The sequence below is a fragment of the Pleurodeles waltl genome, chromosome 3_1 (genome assembly GCF_031143425.1).
Source record: "Pleurodeles waltl isolate 20211129_DDA chromosome 3_1, aPleWal1.hap1.20221129, whole genome shotgun sequence".
NCBI classification, from domain to species: Eukaryota; Metazoa; Chordata; class Amphibia; order Caudata; family Salamandridae; genus Pleurodeles; species Pleurodeles waltl.
The window spans coordinates 999,275,065-999,293,777 of record NC_090440.1 but is presented as its reverse complement, the minus strand read 5'-3'; the positions used below and the strand labels follow the sequence as shown (position 1 = coordinate 999,293,777).

The following is an 18,713-nucleotide window of genomic DNA, read 5'->3' as shown; positions in this document are numbered from 1 at the left end:
AGAGCTAAGCTTTCTTGATGGTGAGCTGTTAAGCAGTACACATTTGGTGCCAACAGTGAGCTTAAGAGAAATAATTGTAAATTTTGAGCATGAGGGACACCTGGGAGAAAACTTGAAAAATCCCGGATACAGGAGTTGTATTGATGACTGAATTTGGATCGATAAGTGGAACAAGCTGTGAACGATGGTTGGCAGTGTGCCAAAAATGGCAAAAATAAAATACTATGTGCTGCACAACTTTCTCCTGTAGAGGTACCAGAGCAACCATAGAGGAAGCTTGGATTAGACATCATGTGTCGTTTTGAATTGTTGGTCCAAAACTAACAATGTGTGTAGCTACTAGTGGATTATACAACCAAATGGGTAGTCACTCTGTGTTAGTGCTATAAACACAAACACAGTGATTGATTTTCGTAAGGATGAGTTTGCATGCGAGGGTGTTCCTGAGACGATTGTAACTGTCAGATTTCCTTGGTGCATTGTCAAATCAATATCAAATACTGGCTCTTTTCTCACCACAGGCCAATGGCCAAGCTGAGACGATGGATAGAATTGTTAAGTCTTGTGTGCAGAGATCAGTGAATAGGAGTACGTCTTTGAGGGAGAAATTGAGAGAGACTTGGTGGGAACATTGTAATGCTCCTAATTCAGTTACATTGAAAATGCCTTTTCACATGTTAAAAGGGTTCCATGTTCTGAATTTAAGCCAGTCTGGTTTGGGGTGACAAAATCCAGGGTTCTGAACAAAGAAGGAAAGTGATTAAATGACTGGACAAGAGAAAAATGATCAAGAAAGCTACAAAACCAGATATGATGGAAATAACAGAGCTAAAGATGTAAAATGGATTGTGGGGAAAACAGTGCTGTTAAAGAAACCAGGGTTTATTAAGAAGGGTATCTCAAAATTTTATTGGCCCTTCAAGATGAGAGCTAAAGAAAAATGTGGTGATGCTAGAGTCAGGAATGTGTTGAGTATGCCTCGTTTAGTGAGGATGGGCTTGAATACAGACATAGAGAGAAGCACATCCACATCCTTTAGTGAAAAAGCTGTTCAAGCATGAAGATATACTAACAGGCCAGCATGATGGAAGGGCGATGTAGTTAAGTGAAGTTGGTCCATACCTACGATACAGAAATTGTTTCATGCACCAAGCTTTACTATTTTAAGCATTTTAGAATGTTTTGTGTTTAATGACATTGTTTTTTTGTGTTCAGTAATGAAGGTTATTACGAATATTGTTGTTTCCAATATTTTCACAATTTGTTGTGTTTTTGGGAGCAAGATGTGTTATGGTTGTATTGTTAGTCATGTGGGGAGAATTCCAGAGTGATGTAACATCCCAGAGTGATGTGACAGCAGCATGGCTATGCACTGTAAAAGGATGAGTTGAGAGTTGGTGTTGGGACTGATGGTTTGGTGGTCTTGTGGTTCTCCATTTCTACTGAATAAACCTGATTAACTGACAAGAAGTTTGGTTTGTTCCTGGTACACAACACAATGGGAACACAGTCCAAATAACACTGATAATTAGCAAGGAGCATCACAGGATAGCAGTGTATATCCCAGGCCTACATAATTAGAAGGCAGATACGCTCAGAAGGAACCTCATAGAAGCATATGAAAGGGTGCTGTAGGACTATGGCCCTCATTAAGAGTTTCGCGGGCAGCAAGGCCGCTGCCAAACTCATACCGCCATCTGACCACTAGTGCGGCCAGAACACAGCCAGCCTTATTACAAGTTTCCCTCTGGGCCGGTGGGCGGGAACCGCATTTCTGTGATTTTTTTTATCACAAACTGGAAGGAGATTGAAAGCAAAAAAAATAGGAAAAATGGGTTATCTCGCTCTAAAATGCCAAAATTGTGTAAGAATGATTTTCTGATAGACTTCTAGCTGCATATTCCTTACCTTTAAATTCCCTGGCGTCAGCTTCAAATCTGGAATTTTTTGCTGGGCAATACCCTGCTTATTCTGTCGGCTTTGCGTGACTTCGTCAGCATCGTTGGAGCCGTCTGTGACATCACAGTCACCTATAAAGGCACAACCCCACTGCGCGTGTGTCAGTTCTTTTCCTTCCATGCTGGTTAAGCGTAGGTCCGGGATCGAACTACCCTTTGCCTTTTTTGGCAAGGCTTTTTTTTACTGTTTTGTCGAGGAGTTTTCATGTCTGTGCAAGGATGTCATCTAGGAAGACGGGGGGCCTGCCATCGTGCCATATCGGTGACCAACGCCCCCCAGATATCTCTGGTACCTCAACGGAGACCTTGACGCAAAGTCGTGCTCCCACTGCCGCGCCGTGGCCCCGAAAGCTTTGAGAGAGCGGTCTCTGAAGCTCATGCCGGCATTAGACTTAGGTTGGCGCGACTCCTGGAGATCATGGTCCCGCTCGAGGAGGAGGTCGCGGGACCGTCCCAGTAGCCTCAAGTCCTCTTCTTAGCACTCAAGGTCCTCAGGGCACTCTGGGAAGAGGCACAAGAAGAAGAATCAGTCCAAGCGGACTTCGACTTTGCCACGCCGGTTGGCCAACAGTCTGTTCCGCACACAGTTTTGCGGAGCCGATGCCAGGGCCGACTTCGCGTCTGGTAGCTGGAGTGACCCCCACTCAAATTAAAGACTTCTATGAAGCCATGCACCTCGTTTTTGAGTGGGCTGCCCCACATGTGGGTCTTCGGCACCATTGAGGACCCTGGGATCCTATATCGGATCCGGACCGGCGCTGGTTCCACACAGTCGGCCTCCTCCAGCGCCAGGTCCGATGTCGATGCTGCCCCCTCATTCCAGATGATCTGGAGCCAGAACAACATCGCGCGACACAGATTCTGATTTTGACGGCGCCGACACAGCCCAGATCAGTGTCTGAGTCTTATTTTGAACAGCCATGCACAGGTGAGGAATGGGGGGGGTCTGAGGACCATTTAGAGTATGGATTACAGGAGCAGGACTAGTATGAGGATCTAGGGGAAGCCAGTGGACTGGATACTTCTCCAATTGCTGGTATGCTCTCACCTGGACATGGATGGAACAACAGGGCATAACCCTGGTGATTCAACACCTGGAAGGTTCTCTGAACACCAGGGCGGACACACTCAGCCGTCAATGCCTAGCAGATCACAAATGGCTTCTCCATCCAGAGGTGGCGCAAGGACTCTTTCAGCAGTGGGGATAGCCTTGGTTAGATCTGTTCGCCTCCACAGAGAACTCACAATGTCAGCAGTATTGCGTGTTGGAGTTTCCAAGGCGGCAATTGCTCTGTGATGTTTTTTTGTCACAAGTAGAGTTCAGGCCACCTGTACGCTTCTTTGCTCATACCACTTCTGCCCAGAGTTCTCAAAAAGATCAAGAACGCCCAGGCCCAAGTTATCCTAGTGGCTCCGGATTGGGCATGGAGAGTCTGGTATCCTGAGCTTCTCAAAATGAGCATCAATCCTCCGATCAGGCTGCCCCTTTGGGAGGATCTTCTATTGCAGCAGCAGGGGAGGGCTTTGTCAATTCTGTGCCTTCATGCGTGGCTATTGAATGTTGGCAGTTGATGGCTTTTGACCTGCCCCCCGCCCCCTGCCCCTGCCCCCCCCCCCCAAGTGTGTAAAGTTATTTTGTCAGCCAGGCGTTCCTCCACTAAAATGGTATACACCAGCCATTGGAAACACTTTCTATGTTACTGTACCGAAAGGTCTTTTGATCCTCTTTCTGCTTCTCTAATATCATTCTCCTCATACTTTAGCAGGGTTCTGCCTTGGGTACTCTCAAGGGTTATCTTTCTGCCTTATCAGCATTTCTTCAACTGCCTGATCAGCCTTCTCTGTTTAAATCCCCCATTGTACATATATTCCTCAAAGGGCTTGTACATCTGTTTCCCCATGCTCCATTAGTTATGCCCCAATGGAACCTAAAATATGGTTCTCACATTTTTGATGTGCGCTCCCTTCGAGCCTTTGCTCAACTGTCCCCTCCTGCTGCTCACCATCAAGACAGCCTTCTTAGTGGCAATAACATCTGCCAGAAGGGTGAGTGAGATGGAAGCATTGTCATCAAAGCCACTGTATCTCACTATCTATCCAGACAAGGTGGTACTCAGAACTCGTGCCTCGTTCCTCTCCAAGGTGGTGACCCCATTTCATTTGGGTCAGAACATTACCCTGCCCACCTTCTTTGCTCCACTGCATCCCTGTAAGGAAGAGGAGTGATTCCACCAACTGGACCCAAAAAGAGCATTGTCGTTCTTTCTTGACCGCGCAAAAGATTCCCGAGTGGATGACCAACTCTTTGTGGGGTAAGTTGGAGCAAAGAAGGGTCGGGCAGTGCAGAAGCAAACCATTTCGTGCTGGGTCATTCTCTGCATCAAAATCTGCTATGCACTGGCCAGGAAGCAGCCTTCTGAGGGCTCATTCTGCCAAGGGCAAAGCTGCTACCACTACATTAGCTCGGGCCTTCCAGTCCTGGAGAGTTGTCAGGCAGCAGCGTGGGCATCTTTGCACACGTTTCAAAGCATTACTGCCTGTACAATCAGGTACAGAGAGATGGACACTTTGCCCATTCATTCCTACAGCACTTTTTAGTGTAGTGGAGGTATCCGTAGCTCACCGCCTGGAGGTTATGGCTTGGGTATCTATTAAAAGGTATGGAATCTGCAGCTAGATGTCTCTATCAGATGAATAAGTTACTTACCTTCGATAACGCATTATCTGGTAGAGGCTCTATATAGCTGCAGATTCCTTACACCCACCCATGCCTCCCCACTCTGTGGATATGTCTGCAAGGGGTAGGGTTTATCCCTTTCAGGGCCCTAGTTTTGCACAGACAAAATTTTGGTTCTATCCATGACTCTTGCTTCTGGCGTGTTAGTTTTGTGGGCAAAAGAACTGACGTACGCGCGCCGGGGTGGTGCCTTTATATGCAACCGTGCCGCCACAGACGGCTCCATCGGCGCTGATGAAGTCACGCGGAGCCGAACAACGTACAAGGATCCAAACGACGCCACCGGATGGCACGCAGGGTATTGCTCAGCAAACAATTCCCGATTCGTAGCTGATGGCAGGCAATTCAAAGGTAAGGAATCCGCAGCTAGAGAGTCTTTACCGGATAATCCATTACCGAAGGTTAGTAACTTGTTCTTCTCAGTCAAGTCTGCCTGCATCTGAAAGATGGTGATTTTAGCACTGCAATCCTTTTATTTGTGCCATTTGCAGGAAAAAAGCAGACACTTTATTCTGCAGCACTTTTTTCAATTTTCCCCTGGGGGGAAAAAAGCAACATTTTGCTATATTTTGCTTAATTTCTCGGTCCTCTCTAGGTGAATCCACAAACTCGGGGTATGTTTAGAATCTCCAGGGTGTTGGAAGAGAAGGACGCACATTTGGCACAGATAGGTTTTGCAGAACAAAAGTTATGGTGGCCTAAGCACAAACTAACCAAAAAAAGGCTTAGCAATTTTAGGGTGGGGGGCGATGTTGAGGCAGCATAGTGGTTAAATAACACCACATCAGAATGCATTAACGGCCCTTAACTGAGCTACCACTCTTTTCACTAGTTGACTAGTTTGTGTTTGATCTTCTTGTACTGACTTCTGCTGCATTTTGGCTAGGTTTTCAATTCAAAAGAAAAATACTACAGACAGGGAAACAGAAGACAACTTTGCTCCCATTGGGTAAGAGCATTTTTCATGCTCCAGCCTCCTGAGAGCGGCCCTAGTGTTTGCTCCTGCTTGCCGGGAGTATTGAAACTGCTTCCACCTAGCAAGAGCAAACACAGGTTATCCTGCCCTTGCCAGGAGACACCTGCAAGTCCTGTCTAATGGTCATTGGAGACAATCAGAGCAAGCCTAAAGAGTCCTTCTCCAATGCCAATGAGGACATCAAATGACCACCAAGTGGCAGAGTAGCACACAAATTTAAAAGGGAGCATTAATAGTGATACAACACCAACAGATTAGGCGCATCGGAATCACAATAAGGGTAACTTCACATGCTTTCTTAAAAGTATGCATTCTAGGCCCCTTTTTCTTATGTAATTATTGTGGTAAAATTTAACGAAATAGGATTTTCAGACATGAAATTGTATTATGGGAGAGTTTCGTTTACAGAAGGTGTATTTCATTACTGATTAGTCATCGTGTAGGATCTTGAATATCCAGGTTCATACAATTTCTTCAGAGATCAAGGAGGAGGGCTCCATCCTAAAGGGTTAAGGCTCACATTGTTTCTTTAAAAAGACATGGGGGGGATGAAACAGATTTTCAGAATACATGAAAGAATAAAATTATCTTTCGTCCTCTGGAAAGATTGCGCCTCCATTCAGAACAGGAAACTATTGCAAGTAAAATATTTTTCTTTATGTACTCGAAGTGATTGTATGTCTCTCTAAAAGTAAAGGTGTTTACGCAGCATTGGTGTATAGCGAGTCATTAGGGAGAACGTCTGGGTTGAAAGCAAATTATATCCTGTGGTAAGGAGATGCGCATTGCAGCTCTTGTTAAATTTTCTATACTTCTTTCCAGGTATTTATTTACTTAGACATTTTGTTGTTGTTATTACCCAGTTAGTTACAAGATAACTATAAAATAATTGTTGTTTTTTTAACTGTATTTATTGAGTTTTTAAGTTTTTTTTAAAATGCCATACAAAAAAAAAGAAAAAAAGATAGAGCCCAATGGTGCAAAATCATCATTGCATATACACGATAGCAGTTAAATGAAAAGCGAAAAAAAGCACATAAAACGTTGGCATAACATAATGATCTGAGAATCTAGCTGTGGAGGTAGCAACAGTGTGAGGGACATGAAGTGGGGATAGGAGTCTAGTGCAATTGCCCAAATATGTGACAAAAAGAGGAAGTAGGCCCAGTGGTGCAATACACCAATATGACTCATTAGATTCCCATGTAAATTGGGCCTGGAGGCAGTAGGGTGCAACTGGGTGATAGGGCTCAGTTATTTTATCACAATAAATCATGCCTTACAGCCAAGCATTGTATGTGGAGCTTATACTACTACTCCAGTGAAGTGCCATTTTGCACTTTGCGGAGAGAATTTTCATGGTGGTAAATCTACAGGTAGTCTTAGGAAGATCCTGAACACAGCCCAGTAGGGCCAACAGGGGTGTATGTAATAATAGCCCACAACAAGGAGAAGATTTTGGCTCAGTATTGCCCTATACGGGACAGGCCCAGGTTAGGTGAGCGAAGTCGACCTCAATAGGGTGGCTTTTAGGGCAATGATAAGTTGTTTGCTTGGCAATCACAGATCTGGTGATGGTTCTCTGTAGCACTTCTAAAATTCTGCTTCTTATTGCCAAAATTTGGCTCGTTGCAAAAACATGCACCTCATTGTTTGTCTCTTGATTGAGAACAATCCGGCTTTTAAATAAATAAAATTAAAGTACAATCTTTCAGTAGTGCTTAAGGCATTATTTGAGTTGTTGTGAATCAGATTTAGGGAGATGGTATTCTCAACTGTCTAATATCCCTAGTACCTACGAATACTACAACTAATAGTCCGATTCCCCTTAAAATATAGAACAACAGAACACTTTGTCAGTTATCGGCCACCAGCTGATGTAAGAAATATGAAGCTGTTAAGTAAAACACAAGTGTTGGAGTAGTTTTATGGGGGGAGGGAATGCTCTTTTAGGATGGTCACGGTTTTGCCGAACGGTGCTTTTTGTTTTTTTGTCTTGTCATTCTCCATGTTGATTCCAACGTAGAAACAAGGTAATCACATGTTAGGGGTAATTCGCTGGCTGTGCCATTATTTGAGATTGTAATCCTTCATTTTCTGTGTAATTTTGTGAACGAAATCTAAATAAAAAAAGCAGATGTAAACTGTAAAATTGCTAAGAAAATGTAACCTGGGGGAGGGTTTACTTAAGTGCTTAAGTAAGAAGAAATGCATTAGCTCAGTGGTTCTTAACCTGTGGCCCGTGGACCCCTGGGGATCCGTGAAGCCTAGTTTAAGGGGTCTGTAACTGTTTAGAAAATGTTAATATTACCAGATTAACAAAGTATATATATGTTAAAACAGTCAAAATGCAAAATTTACAAATTTAAAATGCCATGTAAATGAATAGGAATTCGGAATTAGTTACAGATTACGTTGGTATCGCTAGTTTGATTCTTGGGAGGATGATTGATCGACCCAATTGAATCGTTGGTGCGCACCAATAAAACAAAAGGATGTTCAGGATAAAAAAGACAAAGCAACATTCTAAAACCTATCATATTGTTGTGCCTTTTAAAAATAAATAAAAAATGTGAAAAGCTCCAATCTTCCCATTAAAATGAAACTTCGATTTTTGTATATTAACAATGTATCTATTTGATGTAGTATACATGTTTCTATAGCTTTGTGCATTTGATAAAGTTCTTGTCATAGAAACTACTTAGCCTGGGTTCTCTTCTAATAGTGATTAATTAGAGATCTACAGAGGTTAAAAGGTTAAGAACAGCTGAACTAACTGATAATGAAATACAAACGTGGAATGTTATTGATATTTCATTTGACAAAATGTTATTTTATCTTTTGTTTATACAGAATGGTGGCGAGCAGCAGATGCTCATACTCGTGCTGCATCAACTTTCTTTCCACCATTGATGGGGATCCAACCACTTTTTGCTCCTTCAACTCCAAATCATGATAGCACCTCGTTTCATTCAAAAACATCAGGAAAGGATGGCAGAGGAGTGGCAGTGGAAGGTATGTGTTTACACGTTAGAAGACCAGGGCGGGCATGAACTGTACTATTAAAGTTGTATTCAGGAATCTTAATAGAGACTTCTAACTGCAGATTCTTTTGCTTTTGAATCCCCTTGGAGCCAGACTAAATCTGGAAAACTTTCTGCAATAGCTTCTGCCTGTCAGAAGGTGGTGTCGTTGGACTCCGTGGCAGCTTCATCCCACCTGCAGATATGACAACACTGTCGCAGAATGCAGCACCCCTGTGTGCAGATGTCTGTTCTTTTTCTGTGTTCGTAACTGCGTAACCACTTTTGTTTGGTACTGTTTTACCTACTTTTTCAAAATAATTTTGTAAAGCTTTCTGGAAACAGATGTTTGTCACAGACCCACACAACGTCTGTTTGTGGTGCCTAGACTCCAAACATGACCTGAAGTTCCTCAACAAAAGGCACAGTAAAGCCACCAGGGAGCATGAAGCCAAACTTTACACCGCCAAGGAGAAATTGTGGAGTCCCTACCATTCAAATTGTGGGGGGCTTCTCAGTCACTTTCCCATCTTCCTTCCTTGGGTAAGTGCAAAATGAAGCTGCAAGACATGTCTCAATACATGCACAAGAAGGCTGTGCAGAATTTGACGCAGTCTTGCCACTTCCCTTCTGGGTAGTAGTTGCACAGTGGAGTTTTGAACGTACGAACACTAGCGACATCCTCTGAATGAGACCAGATTCTGAGTTAGGAGCCGTTACACCCCAAATTTTTCCGACCCTTGTGGATTCTGGAACAGAATGACACTCAAGAAGCCAATTTTGCAGCTATTTTGGACAGTTCAAAATCCCTCTGGCACGCCTTCAGCTCCATGGACCCATTTTGGTCTTCAGTTAGTCTTCCACCAGCGTAACCCTTCCAAGCACCAACTGACTCGGGCCAACCTTCCTATGGCGCCAAGTCATGCTTTGACACCTTTGCTGCTGGCAAGAAATCATTTTTTATTGCAATACCAGATTTCTATAATGCAACCTATGGTTAGAGAAGATTTCTTCTCGATTTCAATGCATTAAACCTGGTATTGTCAGAGGTTGGAGACCATTTCCGACTCTGTCATTGATGCAGTCCAAGAGTATGAGCATCCTCCCTCACAATAAAGATGACAATGAGGAGGTAGACAATTTATTCCCTGCTCATTGTGCTGATGATGATTTATACCTTGACCTTTTGAACAACAGCGGTTATGGGTAGGATCAATGAGTCTTTGATATACAGTTAAGCTAAGGCAAACTTAGAGATTTCACAGTCGTGGCTATCAAAATCTGAGCCTTGCTGCCATTCAGTGAAGCCTTGAGTGAGTTTCTTGTAGTTGCCTGGTCAACACCTTGTTCTGCACCACCTGGAACAGCTTCGTTGCTCAGACCTGGCTGGGGGGGGACACATCTTCCTGACACAGCAGCTGACTCTGGAGAGACTTGCCATCGAAGCGTCGACAAGCAAGGTGAACACTAATGCTTTCTCTATGGCTCCTCCAAATAGAAAACTGATAAAGTATTGACTCTATAGGTAACCTTTTCCCTTTGGCCCCGCGATCATTGAATGTTGTATGCCAGTTGGGTTGCTACACGTTTGCTCTGGGACATGGCCTGCAAGGTCTTCCTTAGCTCAACCCACATGCACTGTTTATGATGTGGTCAAGTCCCCTAAAAGCCTTTCTTGACACTTCGGACTGTGTTACTCGTGCCATGGGCTCCAGGGTCGTTATCAGATGATTTGCTTGGATGCTTCCTGCTGGGTTGTCCATAGATATCAAAGCATCTTTGATGGGCATGTCTTTTGAATGAGTGAGTCATTTTGGTGAGAAGGTGGATTCAGTTCTAAAGCACTTTCAGGATAGCCAAACTACAGCTTGCTCACTTGGACTATTTTTCCCCCCACTTGTCAGTTCCACCAGCAATACCCGAAGCTCTGGGATTACTTGTGGTGATTTGTCTGTTTATTGATAGCATTCTGCTCTCGTAGACAGAGAATTTCAGGCACTGCTTGTCAAGAGTGCAATCAAATTTGTGCCCGAAGCAGAGGGGGCAGAGGATGTTACTTTCTCTACTGCCTAGTCCCTGGAAATGATAGAGGTCTGCTGCCGATTTTACATCTCAAGTTTCTGGACACCTTCCTCAGAATGGACAAGTTCAGTATACTGTTTTTGGCACAGAACAGGTCAACCTTTGGTCCTGAAGATACATACAATAATTCACTGGACACATATACATACAATAATTTACAAATCTTGCACACCAAAGGTTTATCTTGTGATTTGTTGTGAAGCCAGAACACTTGTTGTTCACCATTGGCTTTTAAGCCCTCCATCCACCTCCCAGATCATCACAATGATCTTTGCTCATCTATGCAAGTCTTCATGGACTAAACAGCTGGAGGTGGGCTCATCTCAGTCTGTCGTTGGCCTCCAGAACACAACAACTTTGTAATGGGCCGTCTTTGAGTTTTCAAACAATAAAATGCCATTTTTGTACTGTACACAGAATTTTCTTCATAGGGCCATTCTGGGCACCCCGATTTCAAGGACCTTTCTACCCCTCGCAGCCATTTGGCCATTCAGGGGATGTTCCTGATATGTTGGGCTTATGCTTTGTTTCTGGCTCTGATGGTTCTGAGACTCTTAGGTTTCCTGCCCTTTGTTCATTCATCTTCTACCTCATGTCCATTGGCACTTGCGAGCTGTGTAGTGGAACATTAGCCTTCAATGAGCCCAACACTGGGGAGTTTTGGGGGTCGAAGTTGGCTTGTTGGTTAATATCTGAAGTACCACCCCAAGACCATCAGAGGTGGATGACTGGTATTAACTTGACATGTGGCAGACCTTTCTGGCTGCTGCATCCAGAGCTCACAGTAGTGACAGATGTGTCTTCTGTAGGCTGAGGACTTTACATGGGCACTGTGAGATCAGAAGGCTCTGGTCTCCGGGGAAGCAGTATCAGCAGCACTATACACTTGGCTATTGAGGCCAGTCTGCCTTCCTGGTCTATTCAGGTCCTGACAAACAACGTGGCTACCATATGGTACTGCAACGAGCGGCGTTGAGAATGGTGACACTTTCTGTCAGAGACTTTTAGGCTAGATAGTCAGTCACCTGGTAGGTTCCTTACAAATTGAGGCAGAAGAATACAGCTGGTGTCATTTTGCAGATTGTGAGAGGGGTCTGCTCCTGGAGGTTGCCTCAGTGCATCTTCAGATAGTGGTGCATGCATTAGTACATCTGTTTAATACGATTGAGAAAGCTTGATATATAAAGTGTTTTGTGTCCTTGCATTTTCTCTTCAAAGCTCTCTAGGAGATGTGTTCCTCCTTTGGTTTTACCTTGACCATTCCCACCTCTGCAGGAGGTCCTGAAGAAGGTCAGGAGGGACCAGGCCCAACTCTGCTTCATAGTCCAGGTTGGGGCTTGAAGAGTCTGATACATCAACCTGTTGGACCTGAGCATCTGCCCTCTGCAATGGCTGCATCTTCTAGAGGACCTTCTGTCCAAGAGGAAGGCAGAAGTCTGCACCTGAACTGACAGAGAGTGGACTCAACTGAGCAGTTTAGATCTCCATCTGAAGTAGCAGCTTGCTGCTTGCCACTCATTTATGAAGTCCATCTACTCTGGCCCCTACTTTACCTTCCTCACCTGGTCTGAGGACAAATAGGTTGATCCTTTTCAAGCCATGCTGTCTGATGTTCTTTTGTATGTTTTGTCTCTGGCCTGGCAAGTTTTTGTCATGGACACAGTTATAGATTTCTTACTGCCTTCTTGCCCTTTCACAGTTTTCCTGAACTGCCCTCTTCATTCATGTCAATGCATTTGATGTACTTTTTTAAAAGGGCTTTCACTTGTTTCCACTACTCCTTTTATTATTTTGCAGTGGGGCCTTAATTTGGACAAAAACATTGTTGATGTGTACATCATGTGAGCTTATGTTGTAGTTTGGCACATTCAACACCAAGACTGTTCTAATTGTGACCACATCTGCACGTCAAGCCTGTGAATTGCAGGTATAATCTGTTCAGCCACAGGATACAACCTATTTACCTGACAGGTTGATACTTTTGACTTGGTCATCCTTTTTTCGGTAAGTGGTGTTACTTTTTCATGTGATAACGTAAAAGAAGTTCAAACCGCTATCAATGGAAAGCTTGTTAGTACAGAAATTTGTTTCTGGTTTACTCAAATCAGAACTTTTAAATATATGGCATGGCAAATAGGTATGTTATTGGACCGGTCAAGGGGCACAATTCCTGGATGAATATACCAAACTTTTGTAGAGACTAAGAAGAAAGAGGCCCAACACCCAACATTACACAAGACAAAATAAATTACCAAAATTCATACAATAGAATAATACAGGGTTTGCACACAATATGGGTGAACTGGCCCAGTGTTCAAGTGTACAGATGTACAGATTGTGTGAAAAAAGGAACACACACAAATAAGTGAGCATTCCTGTCCAGTGCTCTTCCCTTTCTAACACAGGACAGTGACTATTGTCAGATTTCTCTCGGTTACTTGCAAAAACCTTTATCATGCTGTGATTTCTTTTTAATCTGATTAATTTGCACACTACTACGGGCTTTATTCATGAAAAACTGGTCATAATTTGTGACAAGTAAAGAATTTTACTAACTGACCAGTCTACTTAAGGCCAGTTTGTAAACTTCTGAGTAAGGGTGGAATGCAATCTGATGTACCTCATGAATATTGATGAGGTTGGTCACGAATTGTGACGGGCTCAGATGGGTGGCCATCACAAGGACGGTGGCCTGATAGGCTGTGTTCAGTGTTTTGCAGTCAGATTTCAGTTGTAAAACATTTGTGCATTTCATACCAAATCGCTATTTGGAAAGGGCACCTATAACATTCTCCTTCCAAATCGCGATTCGAAATGGAATTGCAGAGACATTTTGGGAGTCAATAAACATTTACCAAGTCCTACAATAGCTCCGGTACATTGTTAAAAAAAAAATACTTTTTGCAGTCGCACATAGCGATAGGACTGTATGTGAGCTTAACAACTTTTAATAATCTAGCCCTAAATCTGTTGGTATTACCTCTTGCTACCCCCAAATGTCCTCGAACAAGTCCTAATGATAACCCTACTTAAATATCAACCCAAGGCTTGAAACATACGTATGCAACTGTTCGCTTCTAGGCCCACTTGAGTCTAGACTTTTATTGTATTGCCTTGTACGTTTAAATATAAGAAACATTGCAGCTGTTGCTCCTATTTATTTATGTGTGTTCCTTTTTCACACAGTATGTACATTTACGCACTTAGCCGCTGTGCCGATTCTTTTTATGTGTGATAGTCTACCACGCTCCCGGAGTTATTCTCTGAAACTTCCCTCTGAGGCAGAGAAGAGACTACTACACTTATTAGATCCTATGTATGCATCAGTTTCTACCTTGCTAAGAGTAAGGAGCACCGGGTCGACTGTCTACTTTGTTGGGTTTGTCAGGACAGAGAAAAGGTGGATTGTCCTCTACAATAAACTGTGCTGTGCTTTGATCAAGGTGGTATTTTTGAGCTCATGCTACCAGAGTGTGCGACTGCTGGCATCGCTAGAGGCATTCCATTGTTGGACATCTCCTAATCTGCTACATGGACATTTATTCATACCTTTACCAGGCACTAAAGCATTGACTCTCAGGTCAACAGGGTGGTTTATTTTGCCTGCTGAATCCTGCAGAGCTTCCCAGTGTAACTTTCATTACTCAGACTCAGGGTCTTTGAGAGTGTACTGCTTTCTTATTGAGTGGAAAGGTGAAGAATCTGCAGTTAAAAGTATCCAGCCTTCGATAATGCTCTTTCTGGTGGATACTCTTTCAACCACAAATCCCTCACTGTCCACTTCCCCGTTCTGTGAACTAGACTTCTGGTTGGTTATAACGTACCTAGGTAGAATTTTGTTTGTTGTTGACATCCTAATTCCTCAGTTGCTTAGAGTCTGAATGTCAGGAAATGCTTCTTTTTGCATGTTCACCCCTGCTATCCAGACCTCAGTGCAAGTGTTTTGTTCCCATACAAAGTACATGTTGAATCGGATGCACCCAGTTGGCAAGAACTGACTTAATTAAAAGTGCCTAGTATATGGTACCCCAGCACGTAAGACAGTGAACGCACTCATGGCTGCAGCACTGTGTGTGTCACCCTTCATGTGACAAAGTACAAAATGGCTCCCAGCCTGCCACTGCCAATTGGAAGGGCAGTGTTTTTCACTGCCAGTTCGATTTGCCATTCAAACCAATGGCAATGCCACCTTATCCGTTAACATTATATGTTACCTTTACATAAGGCCTTCGAATCCCTATGGCAGGGAGTTGTATTTTGTTAAGTAGGATGTATGTTTTCAAATATGTCCTAGTATCAACACTTCCAAATTGATGTTTCTGATGGATACAACTACCTGTGGATTCCTCACCTAATGAATACTCCCATTGCGCCAGCACTCGACGGAAATCTTCTTCCCAGCTTCTGCACGTCGACGAGGACGTCACAGTTGCCCACGCTACGCCGTCTGACGTCATACAGGCAATAAGAGGTCCTCGCCGACGTCAGTTCTCTTTTTTCTGATGGATACAACTACCTGTGGATTCCTCACCATATAAATTCGATCCCTGCGCCAGCATCCGACGGAAAGTCTTCTTCCTAGCTGTCTACGTCGACGAGGACGTCCTAATGGCACGGCTCCACGTGACTCCGTCTGACGTCAGCGTGCCAATAAGAGGTCCCCGTCGGCGTACTAACGTCAGTTTTTCCTTTTTGCGTGCATTAAACGACTTCAACGGTTTTCTTCCTGGCCCGTTGGTTACTGTAGCGATCTTGTGAAGTTACAATGTCGCCTCCGAAGAAGTCCGGTTTTAAGCCGTGTAGGGAATGCGGGGGTCGGATGTCAGTGACCGACCCCCATTCGGATTGTATTTGGTGTTTGAGCTCTGAGCATGATGTGGAAGGCTGTTCTTCGTGCCAGAGCATGAATCCGAAAGCTCTGAAGGAACGAGAAGCTAAGCTCTTCTTGGCCAAGGCAAAGAAGAAGGAACACAAGAAGGTTTCTTCCCATGCTTCTCCCAAAAAACATAAGAAGCGGCGTCATCATGACTCTCGGCGCCGTCATGACTCTCGGCGCCGTTCGGAGCGGAGCCAATCGAGGAGTCGGTCGAGGTCTCGTTCGTTACGGTGCCAGAAGACGTGGGAGATGAGTCCTACGGTCACGCCTCAGCCGGAGAGTCCGAGGTGGTCACCGGCACCTTCAGTCTATGAGGTCACTCAAGATAGTCCTCGTTTCTCACCAGCGCGGAGGGATCCTGATGTTCCCCAGACGTCTACACAGCAGTACCCCGCGTTCCCGACTCCAGGGACGGATCCGGCCGCATTTTTGAATGCAATGTATGCTGTGTTTCAAGCCATGGCCCCTGCTGGTGCACCGGCGGGTCCCACTGGGCCATTGGCATTCAATTTGGGCTCGCCGGCGTCGTACAGGGCTGCTCCATTCATGCCCTTCTGCCCTTCAGAGCCTGGTGGTCCGGCGCCGGGGGTTTCCCCTGGCAGGAGTCCTTCGCCTGGGACTGTGGATCCGTCGGCTTCTCGTCCGACTCCTTCTCCGCGCCATCCGGCGTCTTTGGTGGCCTCATCCAGACCGGCTCCATCTCCTTCTGTGCATTCGGCGTCGAGGAGGTCATCGGCCGACTTCGGGCCGGCGCCGGTTGAATCCGGGGGTCTTCCGAAACCAACTCAAGGTTTGAGGTCATCGGCGTCGATGGAGTCCTTGTCGACGCCGGCTCTGGACACCCATTTAAGATCTCGGAGGAAGGCGTTGAGGCTTTTGGAGGAAGAGGAGTACAGAAGGCTTGAGGAAGGTGAGATAAAGCCTTCTGATGATTTTCAAGGACTTGCCACTGCAAGTGGCTTGGATACTTCCCCGGAGTGGGACATTGCTTCTCCAGGGGAGTTTACTGAGGAGACCTCCTCTTTCCATGCTGTGGTGAGGAAGGCGGCTGACTATCTAGATTTGCCTCTGTCCTCGGCAGAAGTCAAGACTAACTTGCTCACGGAGGTTCTTCATCCTTCTTCCTCCAGTGCTGACCCCTTGTTGCCTTTTAATGAGGCGTTGACTGAGCCTATTATGGACCTGTGGAGAAAGCCGGTGACATCTCCTGCGGTGAACAGGGCAGTGGCGAGAAGGCATAGGAGTGCCCCAGGAGATCCATCATTCCTATCTCGTCACCCGACTCCGGAGAGTTTGGTGGTTCAGGCATCATGTTCTGCGAAATCTGCCCCTGGTACATTCCCTGGTGCTCCAACAGACAGAGAATCCAAGAGGATGGAGCAATCCTCGAAGAAAATTTTCTCTTCTTGTAGCATGGCCCTGAAAGCTACCAATTCCACTTGTGTGCTAGGCAGATACATTCATGCCCTGATGGACTCTGCGAAGGAGATGGCAAAAGATCTGCCACAGGAAGTGCGGAAATCTTTTGGGGCCCTTTTCTTGGACGTGCAAGCTGCTGCACAGCAGATTATTCAATCTGGCCTGGATACTACGGATTCTATAGCCAGGGCCATGGGAACATCAGTGGCTACGAGAAGGCATGCCTGGCTAAGGTCTTCGGGTTTCTCGTCGGATGTACAGTCCACGTTAATGGACCTTCCATTTGATGGGGAAAAGCTGTTTGGGGACAAGGCAGATTCTGCCCTTGAACGGTTTAAGGACTGTCGGGCTACAGCTAAGTCCCTGGGTTTGCAGACCCCTTCTGCTACTATGTACAGGCCTTTTCGTAGGTTTCGAGGGTTTGCTAGAGGCTCTGCCTTTCGTAGGTCTCAATCGTATGCCCAACAACCTGCCAACCCGCCCTATCGTGCCTTCAGGGGGCGAGGTAGGGGCAGGGCTAGAGGTCCAGCCCAGCAGCTCTCTTCTTCTTCATCCTCCTCGGGTGGACAGCAGCAGAAGCAGCCCTAGTTTTCCCCACTTTATCAGTCACACTTCTCCTGTAGGAGGAAGATTGAGTCTTTTTCTGCAGCAATGGAGGTCAATTACAACAGACTTGTGGGTGCTAGGAATTGTGGGAAAGGGCTATGCTCTCCCCTTTCAGGAGTTTCCTCCTCCCTTCCCTCCCCGTCCCTCCTTTTGTTCAGAAGAACATCTTCTGTTGTTGCAACAGGAGGTTGTAGTCATGTTGGCAAAGGGCGCTATAGAGTTGGTACCGTTGCAGGAAAGGGGTCAGGGGTGTTATTCAAGGTATTTCCTGATTCCCAAGGTGGACGGTCGTCTAAGTCCGATCCTAGACTTGAGGATTTTGAATTTGTTCCTCAAACAGGAAAAATTCAAAATGCTGACCCTAACGCAGGTGCTATTGGCGTTGAACGAAGGAGACTGGATGGTGTCTGTCGATTTGCAGGACGCGTACTTTCATGTTCCCATAGTCCAGTCACACAGGAAGTATCTGTGTTTTGTGGTCGGATCGCAGCATTACCAGTTCGCGGTCCTCCCGTTTGGTCTTACTTCAGCACCCCGGGTCTTCACAAAGGTGATGGCAATTGTTGCAGCACATCTCAGAAAGAGGGAGGTAGCGGTTTTTCCCTACCTGGACGATTGGTTGATCAAAGCCAAGTCTCCAGAGATTGTGTTGTCTCATCTGCGAATGACAACGCAGTTGTTGTTCGATCTGGGTTTTTCAGTGAACGTACCCAAATCTCACCTGGAGCCCTCAACGCCTCCTGTTCATAGGGGCAGTATTGGACACAACAAGGTTTCGGGCCTACCCCCCGCCTCAGCGGGTGCGGGACATTCAGGCATTGATTCCTTTGTTTCAAAGAGGAGCGGCAGTTCCAGTCCTCAAAGTCTTATGCCTGCTAGGTCTGTTTGCTTCTTGCATTCTGTTGGTCACTCATGCTCGCTGGCATATGAGGGCTCTTCAGTGGTGTCTCCGCAGACAGTGGTTCCAGCACAAAGGGGATCTCAGGGATTCAATAAAGATCTCCAGGGACGCTGTAGCGGATCTTCATTGGTGGTC

The 18,713-nt window shown here is 45.4% G+C and overlaps 1 protein-coding gene across 13 annotated transcripts in view; it reads left to right on the top strand.

The window, feature by feature from the left end:
- The window catches only part of BAZ2B (bromodomain adjacent to zinc finger domain 2B), a 1,256,112-nt gene that overhangs the window by 407,377 nt on the left and 830,022 nt on the right, over positions 1–18,713 (top strand). For all 13 annotated transcript variants that reach the window (XM_069224189.1, XM_069224194.1, XM_069224193.1 and 10 more), the window contains one exon: positions 8,525–8,686. In XM_069224189.1, the coding sequence (XP_069080290.1) occupies positions 8,525–8,686 (162 nt within the window). The remainder of the gene's footprint in view (positions 1–8,524; positions 8,687–18,713) is intronic.